At 46.4% G+C, this 12,283-nt stretch overlaps 1 protein-coding gene across 2 annotated transcripts in view; it reads left to right on the top strand.

Moving 5' to 3' along the window:
* Nucleotides 1-12,283, top strand: part of Alk (ALK receptor tyrosine kinase) — a 716,558-nt gene that overhangs the window by 582,335 nt on the left and 121,940 nt on the right. For both annotated transcript variants that reach the window (XM_052746220.1, XM_052746218.1), the window contains one exon: nucleotides 10,614-10,745. In XM_052746220.1, coding sequence (XP_052602180.1) covers nucleotides 10,614-10,745 — 132 coding nt within the window. The remainder of the gene's footprint in view (nucleotides 1-10,613; nucleotides 10,746-12,283) is intronic.

Here is a 12,283-nt window from a genome sequence, read left to right as displayed (position 1 = left end):
GGCTTCAGAAAGCTAAATCTGACTCTGAGGTGACTCCAGAGGCAAATAGAGCTGAGAATTTATCATTGCGAGTGTGATTTTTTTCATAACTATTATTTGTGCTGGAAATTACCTTTGGTTTGTTCTCGTCATTACTTTTGCTGTAAGGACCCAGCTCTGTAGAGCCTCAACTCTACCATGTGATGTGAAGGATGCCCAAAGCTTCCCCCAGTCCCTGAGAACTGGTCCTGCCCAACCAATCAACTTTTAGCTGGGTCTCTCCACCCATACTTGATGACTAATTCTCTAAATTCCACGCCTCTACAGTTAGCTCAGAATAAGAACCCACATTGTTTTATTTTTTGGTCTATAGACATATGACCTTCACAGAAACCTGTACATTAGACTTCATTCCTGAGGGAAACCCATGAATTGAGTTGGTATTCGCCCCCACTAACTAGAAGAAGAGGACGGAAACCTAAAATCATTTTCTCTACACCTTAAGGGACCTTACTAACACAAACTAAACAGAATTAGGTCTTGGACCTGCTAGAGTCCTTACAGGGATGTAGTCTGGGTTCTAAAGGAACTCCTGGACATGGAGGAACTCAGCACAGTGAGAGCAGGGGTCAGTGGGTGGTAGTCAGGGTTTAGGATTGCCCTAAGAGGAGGAGAAACTAGAGAACCATTTATCCAATGTGAGAAGGCCTCTGATTTGGGTGCACCTAGTTATTATCCCAAAATCTTGTGTAACATGCTAGTCCATGGCCCCTTCTAGACATCCTTCTTCTGACTGCCTTCAGTGAGCCCCAAAGGCAGCTCCATCACTGTGTGATTCTAAGGTCTACAGGAACAATGGCCCTAGTCCATGGGGTTGCCTGGCTTGAGAGTGTGTTGGAGCTAGGAAGCTCCAGCCAAGATCAAAAGGACTTATCTGTGGTCTCAGAGACCTAGAGGCAAGGTGAGGCTTCCATCTAGCTCTCCTACTCTGTAGAAGAGTGCTTTCTCTCCCAGCCCACAGGCAGCCACCTGTGACTGGGCCTCTCCTTTAGCGTAGGAACCAAGATGCCAGGTCCTTAATGAGGTTGTCCACACTAGAATTTATGAGGCTCAAAGCCTTCAGAAGGACTGGTTTCTGCCAACCTTAATTTACACAGTTCACAAGCTTTCCAACACCCCCATTAAAGTCAGCAAGGAAGCTGCGCCTGTTGGCCTGTACACATGATTTGACTCCATCTTCATCATGTCACCATTCATTTTCATGTCTCTTGGCTTGTTTAGCCCTAAGCACCTGGCTCTCCTGTCCCTGGGAAATATTTAGTTTCTACAAGCAGGTGGGAGCCAAGCCCAGCCCTGGACTCCAAGTGTAGCCCAGGCCTTCCCGCAAATCCTCTATATTAAAAGCTCGTCCACACATCATCTCCAATTTGATTTAAGAGCAAGACCCCCTTTTCATCCAAGCAGCTCTCAGTCCGAACCCCTGTAATGGGTGCCATCAGTTAGGCAAGAGCGAGCCGGTAGGAGATGGCCAGAAAACTGAGACACGTGTTCCTTTTTGAAATGCCACATAAATCCCCTTAATTAAAAATTAATTAAGAGCCCTAAAATTTGACACTCATTTAAAAAAGAAATTTGAGTTAGAGAGTTGTGTAGATTTCATAGCATCTAATCTCTAGGACACAAGTGAAGGAGGGGGGTTGTGTGTGCTTCTGTTTCAAATGCAGTCAGGGGAGGGTTCATTCCCATCGAGTGAACCCAATAAGTCATCCACGGTGTAGAACAGTGATTCACGGAACTTGACCTGGACCACACGTGTTGCCGATGCAAATCTAAACTAATTTCTGCAGCATCCACCGAGAAGATAAATAGACAAACAAATGTGCCATGCTGTTTCAGTAGAGATGTGCCAAGATGCAAATGACAGATGACCGGGACAAGAAATGCCAATGTGAGGCCAGCTTGCTGGGTGAGCAACTTAGCAGACTTCAAGGGAGAGCCATTGACAATGGTGGGCATTAATCAAGTTGGCACTAATGATAGCAAATCCATCTCATCAACATGTAGCCATCAGCGCCATTGCTTAGAACCCAGTCAGGAGATCGTGGACAGAAAGAGGCTTTGAGAGAAGACTTGAGGTCAACACTCTAGTGTGCCAGAGGACAGTGGATGCATAGAGACAAAGGACCTGTCCAAGATTCACAGATATTGACCTTCAGATTCCTCCAGGCCTCCAAGGTCATGCCACTCAACTGTGTGCCCCCAGAAACATCCAGGGGTCTTTGAGCAGCGCCAGTGCCAAGGACATCTCCTCCAGAGATACTGATGGCTTTGGCCCTGGTGACGCATGAACACCAATGCTATTTCGTACCTGCCTGACAACTGACTCCCATGGACATCAGAGCACTGCTTCTGGCAGATCATCTGTCATGAGTCATAGGACAAGATGTTACTGGAGGACCATCTGGCCAAGTTCTGGGCCCTTGTCTTTGGGTCACTTGCTGTGACTCTCAGGCAAAACACCCCAGTAAGCAACTAGCCACATGTTTTACTGTTTAAAAAGCAACAAGCATTGCTCGGACTCTAAAATCCCTGGTTCTTCTGATTAATCAAGTGGGGATAATAACTGTTCGACGAGGTTTTTATGAGCTTCAGACAAAGCAGGTTCAAGGAAGCACATTGCAGGCTATTAAAATGCTCCGCCAAACTAAGGAGTGACAGGGATTTAATACAGCCAGTGACTCACGTTGTTGGTCTGGGGGGAAGTGCTGTTTCCAGGGCTAATAAGTAAGTTTCCATAGTGATGACCATTATTAACGAAAGATCCCTGAGCTCCAGTCCTCCCACAAGTGATCTGGGGAACCTGGGGTGGTGCAGTCATACTTGGAAATGACCAGCCCCCATGTTATACCTACAGAGACTAGGGCACTCTCTCATGCCCAAGCCCTTCCCCCTTCCCCCTTCCCCCTTCCCCATTTCTCTCGGGACAGGTTACAACCACTCAGCCATCTCAGGGTAGCCTACTCCTCAGGGTAGAACAATGCTTGTACAACCACAGAGAAGATGCTGTTAGGAATCGTGGGCTCTTGTTTGAAACCATTCACCAAGGATATTTTCCTCCTAGGAATTTATGGGCCCCATAAAAAAAGAACTTGAGGAAACAGAGCACTTGTTTTTGGTTCCGCCTCATTAGTTCTGAGTTGGGGCTGGCAGGAGAGATCAGAATACCAGGAGCCCATCTAATTGAGTCTCTGGTAAGCATAATGCTCGCTCCATCCAGAGGAGACTCTACCAAGGAACCTGGGTGTCTCCAGGAGAGGAGGAGGGAGGTACCAGAGGAAGCGGAGATGAAAGAGCCAGTTTCTTTGAGTTACTGCTGAGCCTGAACCCAGAAAGAGGTCCCAGGAATAAAATTCCATAGATCCCAGGCATCCAGAGAGTGAAATCAGCACTCTCCTCCACTTCTACATCCCTCTTTGTCAAGGCTTGTGGGTGAAGGGCAAGTTGCCAACTTCCTGCCCTTCTGTGCTCACTATCAACATTGGGCACATTTATCTCTTGGATGACCCCTTAGACAGACACAGTACAAAAGAGAAAGAGCATAGCTGGGTGGCGGTGGCGCAGGCCTTTAATCCCAGCACTCCAGGAGGCAGAGCCAGGTGGTGGATCTCTGTGAGTTCGAGGCCAACCTGGTCAACAGAGAACTACACAGAGAAACCCTGTCTCAAAAAAGCAAAGCGGGGTGGTGGAGGAGGGACACAATGTGGAAAGGCACAGATTTCCGCCAATCCCTCAGCAAACCAATGACCCACTGTGGAACTCTGTATTCTCAACAGTAAATCAAATTTAATAACACTTTCCTCCACTGATACACAGGACCAGTTCAATCCCCAGTCATCATGGGCATGGAGAGGACTGTATTACCAGGCACTGTTGCAGATGCATAAGACTCCGTACCTCCCTTCAAGTCAGAAGTGGTTTGCTGAAGAAGACAAACAGCTAGTAATACTATAAGGCAGAACCTCCACCATGCCGCATGCAAGAAGCAATGTGTTGAGAGGCCCAAGAGAAAGGAATATTCGAGGAGAAAAAGGGGAAATCCATGAAAATGGGTGAGGAACAGGGTCACATACCCAGCTGTTGAGAGGTAAAGGCTGCTGGAAGATATCCCCAAGAACAGGCCAACCGCCGGACAATGAAGGGTGACCCACATGTGCCTATCCGTCCCACAGGAAACAAATTCTCTAAGCATCAGAGAAAGAGAATAGAAGGAAGGGAGGAGAAGAAGAGAAAGAGGAAGGATGAGGAAGAGGAGGAGAAGAAACGATCAAGGAAATGCAGACACATTCACATTACCCTGGAGCTCTAGATACCCGTATACCAAAATACACTAGGAAAAAAATGAAAATGTATACTACATGTGTAAATGTAATGCATCCAAGCCTGTATTAGGTGATCTCACAAGAATCAGTCATCTTTGACGAAGGGGTGAGGTGGGTTGAGTACGTGCCTAACATGTCTGACACCGTGAGTTTGGTACCAACCCGGAAAATAATAAAAAAAAGAATTTAAAAGCTGAGAACACATGAAAACCTCCGTCTCCGAAAAATTCAAAGTAAACAAGCCTTTAGTTTAAAATACAAATTCTGGTAATACTCGGGGTGGACCAGGATGTGGAATGAAGGGCGTGCATGTATGAACACAGCTGGTAAAGAGTGTAAATTGGATTCACTTCTAGAAAGCAATTTGGCAACGTGTATCAAGAGCTTTTAAAATGTTTATACCTTTTGATTCAGTAATTCCACTTCTGGGAATCTATCCTATGAAAATAATCAAAAATGCAGGCAAAGGTTTATGCACAAAGATATTCTTCAAAGTGTTATTATAAACAGACTAGCAGCCCAATCGTTGAATAATGTTGAAATAAATGATGGCCGGTATCACACTGGATTGTAGCTATTAAAATGAATTCGTATGGGAAAATGTTTAAAGCCCTTGGAAAAGTTTGTGATGGCACCGTCATTATTTTAGGACCTGTCTACGTATCACAGGATGATAAGCACTTTGTAAATCACAGAAAGAACTCAAGATAAATTAGCCAAGCCATTTTACAAAAGGGGGAGAGAGCACCTCTGGGTGGTGGGATTCTGTGGGTGCTCTGTTTGTTTGCTTTTACCTTGCTTTCAACTTTAGACAACAGACTTGTATTTTAAATAAATGAAAGGCAGAAGAAGCAATAAGATACATCTAATATGAGAAACACTCCTGTGCCCTTAAAGATGCACAATGGGATGCACAATATGCATAAAACACGACGTAGCTTTAAATATCCCACAAGTTGAGGGAGGCTTTAAAATGTCCTTCAGTTTTCTTGTGTTGTCTGTGGCAGGCTGGAGGGAGAGCAATCTGTCCGGTGATTAAGTATCTCCCATGATAAAACCCAGGGAAAATGCTTTGAAAATGAAGTCACCAAGCACATGAAGAGCCTTTGTTATCATTCTAAATGTCCATCTTCTATGCAGCTCACAGCTAGAAATCTAAACAGCAGCGTGCTGGCTCTGGCTCCTCTTGAGCTGTACCGTATCATGGCCAGCGTATAAATGTGTTTCTGTCTGGTCTTTTTGCCTTTTTTTTTTTAATGAAGCCAGTAGGATCCAATCACAGGGGGCTCCACCCTAATGTGATAGTCCAGTCCCTCCTCAAATGCCTCATCTCTAAGTGTCTAAACATAGTGGGATGGAATTCCCACCCTCTTAGCACCATTCACAGGTAATTTTGAGGACTCAGTACTTGCCGGGATTTGGAAACGGGATAGAAACCACATTTAGACCTTTGTCTAAAGGAGGGCAGAGAGGCCTGGAGGTAACACCAGGCTCCCCATTTCCTCCCACATGGTATCAATAATGAAGCAGTCCCATCCTGTTTGTCACAAGGTCAGAAAGAGATGAGTATTGGGACCCACACACCCTGGATTCCTGGGGCATAGTTCTCAGAACCCCTGCTTAGCTCCCACAGTCCTCTCCTCTGCTCCATGGCATTGGAGAGAGAGACTGGACCTTCCCTGAGCCCAGAATTGAGGAAGCATGTCTCTCCTAACTTCTACTGAGACCCTGTCAACATACAAAAACAAAAAACAAAAAACAAAAAACAAACAAACAAAAAACCACGGTCCTCAAATGATTAAGAGAGTTTATTCTGGAGCCAAATAGGGTGACTATGGCCTGGGAACACAGATTTAGTTACCCCAAACTCCACACTCTTACACAGGAGTGGTTTCTTTTTTGATAATGATAGAACAAAGAAAATCATAAGTCAAGAGATATTTCAAATCCATTAGTGAAAGCACCATGTCTGTAGTTTACAAGAGGAGGAACTCTCTCTGCTATTGACCTCAAATGTTATCTGATGACATTCTTAGCCTGTGGATTGATGGAGAGAGGCATTGGTTTGTTTATTCCAACAGGACTTACTTAATTGTCACAAAAGATGTTAGGTCATACACAAGGGTAGGCAATAAATGGGGCTAAGGAGCTAAGGTAGCCCAAGAAACTTTGATTCTGGACCTGCAACATTGCAACTCTCCAAATCATTGAGCATCTAGGAATGTTTAACACAGGTGTGGCTTTTTAATTTTTTTTTAATCTGGAATTTAAGTTAAAAACATGATTGAAAAGTGGAAAATGGGTGTACAGAATCAAATCCACGAAATGAACCCGACGCCTTACCTTTTCACAAGAGCATTGACTCTCTGATGTGCTTTTGATTTTTGTTTGATCCTGGGTTTTTATTTGAGCGTGTTTGGAACTGGCAGGGTATGGGAAGAAGGGCAAGGCTTCATGGCACGTCAAAATACATGCTGTGCTTAGAACCCAAGACCCATCGGAAGAAACTTTGCCTTATGCTGTCCCAGGGCACAGGGATAGGTGGATGACATCCTTCCCTCTCGGTGAGGTAGAGAGGGGGAAAGATGACCAGACCTGGGAACTTCTGGGCACTCACCCCAGAAGCAATTTAAAGAGCTGGGACATCCATCTACAGCCGAGCTGGGCTTCAGCTCTGATCCCTGCTAGAGCTGGTTTTAGACCGTGTATTAATTTCTTGTCCCTGCTGTAAAGAACTACCAGAAGCCTAGTTCTGGCTTCAAACAACACCAATTTATTCTCTCACTGCTCCAGAGGGCCAAGGCCTGAAATCGCTTTCATTGGATAGGTGCAAAGCAGTCTGAAATCGAGACATCCCTGGGAAGTTTCTAGAAGCATGCTATTGGGCGGGGCTGTTTCCTCGGGGGAACCCATTCCCTGCCTCTTAGAAAGGCTTCCGTGGGTCCTTTGTGGTCTTTGGATCATAATTTTCCCTTCCATTCTGAAATTCATGCTTCTCTTGTTAAGTTTGAGGGGTTTGAGGGACTGAGAGAGAGAGAGAGAGAGAGAGAGAGAGAGAGAGACTCAGATCGATCTTTAGGGAAGAGTTTATTATCTGACAGAGCAGTGGGGAGGGCAGAGTTCATCCTTTTAAGGTCCCTTGTGAGAGAGTAGGGAGTGGAGCCCAAGGTCAGCTGACATCACCTAACTGGACTTAGTTGAGGCAGGTATTTGAGAAGTCCCAATGCAACTCCTGGATGAGTTTGGAAGAACAATGGGCTAGTTAGCACCAGTTCTGGCTAGTTAGCACCAGTTCTGCCAGTAGCCCCAGTGCATTTCAGAGGTTGCTGTCTGGAAGGCTCTGTTCCCAGGAGCAGGGGAGGGAACAGGTCCCCTGCCTCTGTGGTCTGAGAACACTGTCACAACTCCTGTTTCTTACCAACTCTCTTGCTTCTCTTGGGATCCCACGGCCGCCGCCCCCCCCCCTCAACACACATATACACCCCAAATAATCCAGGAGGGTCAATCCACCTAAAAAGTTTCATCCCAGCAGCCAAGCAAAGCCCCTCTTTGCCACAGACAGTAACATTCATCATCCTATTAGGTCCTGAGGATTTGGGGACCGTTGCGTCAATGTGTTCTAGAAAGAACCTCTGAGCACAGATGCTCGTGAACCCTCCTAGAGGCCGGGTCTGGGTAGAGCTGGAGAACAGCCAGCAGCTCGGTTTTATGGAGATGATAAAAACTTGCCTATGAGTTCTGGAGCTCAAGTGAATGGAGCCAAGGCCCAATGCATGCAAGATACAGGGGTTGTCACAGGTGAAGTCTGTGAGCTGGACCTCCATGGGTAACATGTGAGTGCACCATCACGTGATTATGGGCTCATGAAAAGAAGCAAGAGGAGATGAGATAGCAAAGGCAATGGAGTCCCCATCCGAGGACCTTAAGGTATGCATTGAAGACCCTAGATGTGATTCCGTGAAAGGACATGAAGCCTCTTCTCCTGTGCCTACAATTTATAGAGCAGGCTCAGTCAGGCCGGAAGCCAGCATGACCATGCCAAGTGACCATCTGTTGTGTGGCTTTTCCTGAGGAAATGTGAATGTCTAGTCACCCCAGACAGAGTGTTGGTGACACACTGGAGAAATAACTGTGCCTAAGTCTGGCTTGATGAACAGATGAGTTCACTGAGGCTACTTACAGGAGCACGGGGGGATTAAAGGCAGCTGTATCACTAAAAATCCCACCTCGGCGTGGGTAATGAAACATACATGTGCAAGCCCCCTGCCCACCTTGCAGGCAGCAACACTGACGGGTTTCTCCTCTATAGCCACTGATAGCTGTTTGCATAACCTCGGGGGACAGACCCTGTGAATCTCATCATTCACTGAGCTTCCTGAATCTTGGGAGCCTTTCTCTCCCATCCAGGAGAGGATATTTGAATTCTGGGGAAATGCCTGCACCTTAACACCTGAATCATCTTGCTGTGGATGATTGATTGATAAATAAAGTGCTGATTGGCCAGTAGTCAGGCAGGAAGTATAGGCGGGACAAGGAGGGGAAGTGGAAGGCTGAGTCAGGAGACGCTGCCAGCCGCCACCACCATGAGAAGCAGATGTTAAGATACCAGTAAGCCACGAGCCATGTGGCAAGTTATAGATTTATAGAAATGGGTTAATTTAAGATATAAGAACTAGATAGCATGAAGTCTGCCATGGCCATACAGTTTATAAGTAACATAAGCGTCTGATGGATTATTTTATAAGTGGTCTGCGGGACTGCGGGGGCTTGGCAGTTCCCAGAGAGAAACTCTCCAACTATATCATCTGATAATCAGAGCTGTCTTTATCTGAACTGGCCTGCAGATGGAGTCAGGGGTCGCCCCCAGCCAGTCTCTTCCTTGAGATGGAGAGAGCAGCCTTGCAACCTGGTAGACTGGGTGTGAGTCTCACATGTTGGCCATGAGACCTTAGGCTACTCATCAAACCTCTCCAAACTCAGTTTCCTTGCTTAGGAAATAGAGATGGGCACCATTAAGACCAGTATAGATGCCTCATTGAGCTCAGTGTGCCAAAGTAGGCAGAAGAATTATAGAGGTAAACAGGCTTAGTGTGATGTTAGTTTCTATGCACTCTAGTGAACTTTAAAAAAAATAGAGAGAGAATTTTGGATATTAAAAATCATTTGTCTGGCTTCTCAGACAGAAATGGAAAAGCTTCTTCCCTGGATGTGAGGCTCAGAGAGGTAGGAGGAACCAGGGCCATCAGGAGCACAGAGAGTGAAGGAGGGGTGGGAAGGCTGTTAAGGCATCAGCTGCCATGGCAAGGAGTAGAATCTAATACAGCCACACCCGAGGGTCACCCCAACTGGACCCTGCAGCTCACCTCCACCGTGACCAGAACCACCCACCCGACACTGACAGCTAAATATCTGGAAGAACAAGCCAGACCTTTCCTTTCCTCTACTCAAAAGGGAGATGGTGCCAGGCCAGCCTGCTCCATGTCCTCATTGATCTCTCGGGCTTGCACCGGGCTGCTTCGTTCTCACAATGCATTACTATTAATCCAATCAACTCACAGCTGCTAACATGTTCCTTTGAAGACACAGCCCTCCCTCACTTCCCTGAAAATGTGGTTCTTCTAAGGCTTTGGGAACTGGAGTGCATCTTAGTAATACAGTCAAAATCCATCCTTCCATAGAAGAGACAATGGCCAGATAGAGAAGGGACATTGTCGGCCTCGTCAATCACAGAGGAGTCAGGTCAATCTCCAATAATGAATTGTGATACTCTTCATAGCAGAAAGGGCATGTACTCTCTAAATCTGCTCAGTAAGTGATTCCAGTGCTAGGACCTGATGTCAGAGTCTGGGGAGATTATACTGCACTAGGTATGCCTATTGGAAATCCAAATTCTACTTGAGGGTAGAGCTGTGTGGGGCAGGGCCTCCACCAGGAGGTTCTGTTACATGGAAATCATGGATTCGAGGATCCTAGAATGCTCAGAGAATATGGACCAAGCCTCAACCCATTGGAGGAGTGTGAGATCCTGAGTAGATTGTGAATGTATATGAGGGGCTTCGCTGATTCCCATCAGCCTTGAGTGTGGCCAGATGGAGATGCAGGTATCTCTGCAGGTCTTGGGTATGTTCGTAGTAGAGCAATCTTTCCATGGTTCATCCACACCATGGCACATACCAAGCTTTCCATTGGCTTTAAGCCAATGCCTGAAGCCACCCAAACTAACAAGGAACATGTGTCTGTCTGTGTGCCCTCTAGGAACATCCCCAGGCTCCAAGATGGCCTTGCAGAGTTCCTTCACTTGTTGGAATGGGACAGTCCTTCAGCTCGGACAAGCCTGTGACTTCCACCAGGACTGTGCCCAAGGAGAAGACGAGGGCCAGCTATGCAGTAAGTTGATGGGGTTGGTTCTGATCCTGCTCAATCCTAGCCATCCATGCCCATAGCCCCTTCATTTCCCCACAATGCCATGCATGCAAGCCTGAGTGGCCTTCCTGATACTCGGTGACTCTGGTGACTACTCTCCTGGCAACACGATCCCTAAAATGTGTTGCTAAGATATGAGGTCTAGAAACAACACTGTCCTCCCTGGTCAGTCCTCACACCTCTTAAAAACCAAATGAGGGGCCGGGCGGTGGTGGCGCACGCCTTTAATCCCAGCACTCGGGAGGCAGAGGCAGGCGGATCTTTGTGAGTTCGAGGCCAGCCTGGTCTCCAAAGCGAGTTCCAGGAAAGGCGCAAAGCTACACAGAGAAACCCTGTCTCGAAAAACCAAAAAAAAAAAAAACAAAAAAAAACAAATGAGGGGCTGCAGAGATCACTCAGTGGTTAAGAGCGCTTGCTGCACCTACAGAAGACTGGGGTTCGGTTTCCAACACCCACACTGGATGGCTTACAACTGCCTATAACTCTACTTCTGAGGGATCTGATGCTCTCTTCTGGCCTCTGTGAGCACCTGCATGGATGCCTTACACACACAAACATGCATACACATATATACATTTTAAAAAATAACATCTTTTAAGTTTTGCTCTTGGCATCATTGGGCCCAGAAGAGATGAGCAAGATGAAGCCTAGCCCCGGGGTATGACATTAGAAGCCTCTATGCCTACACTGCCCTCACTTTCCAAGTCCCTCCTCACTCTTCTCCCCATCTCCTGTGCACCCCAGCTCTCCTGTGCACCCCAGCTGCATCCATCTCAAACCACCTTGTGGCTCCCTGGTACCTCCCTGGCTTTGCTTGGATGGTTTTTCCCTGCTTAGAACACACTTCCTTTCTTGAGTCTTGACTGCTCCTTCAAGACTCTCAACATTCCCTTCTTCCAGGAACCCTCTTCTGGCCCTCTCCAGTGAGCACCATTGGTTCTGTACCCTTCCCACTCACCTGGGTGTATCCACTCCTAATCATTTCCAGAAACATGTTATTCGTGGCTTTTTGTGGTGTAGACCATGCACCATGTAACTCACTCATTTAAGTACAGACTTCAGTTCTGTAGAGTAGTTACGGAGTTGTACAACCAACACCATGGTTGAGTTTTATAACATTTTTAACATCTTATCACCCCCAGGAAGAAATGCCTAGCAGTCTCTGCATTTTCCTCCAACTCTTTTGTCACTGTTCCTAACTGCTAATCTTTCTAGTTCTACAGCTGCACCTCCGTGAGCCTTGCATACAAGCTAAATCACATAATACGCGCTTTTTAAATTAATTTCTTCAATGAGCTTAGCATTTTTGAGGTTCAGCCACACCATGGCGCATATCAGTCCTACATTCTTTTTTATGGCAGAGTATTGTTTCGTTGTATGGCTATACCCCAATTTTCTCGTGTAGATGAAATTCTAAACGGCCTTAGTAAATAAGAAACACAGAGCCAAATACAGAGTTAAAGCCTAAGAGATCAGAGCACTAGCGAAGCCCAAGACTACCT

Source organism: Peromyscus californicus, unplaced genomic scaffold, assembly GCF_007827085.1.
Source record: "Peromyscus californicus insignis strain IS unplaced genomic scaffold, ASM782708v3 Scaffold_1__1_contigs__length_55948999, whole genome shotgun sequence".
NCBI lineage: Eukaryota > Metazoa > Chordata > Mammalia > Rodentia > Cricetidae > Peromyscus > Peromyscus californicus.
This window is presented reverse-complemented; position numbering and strand designations above follow the sequence as displayed.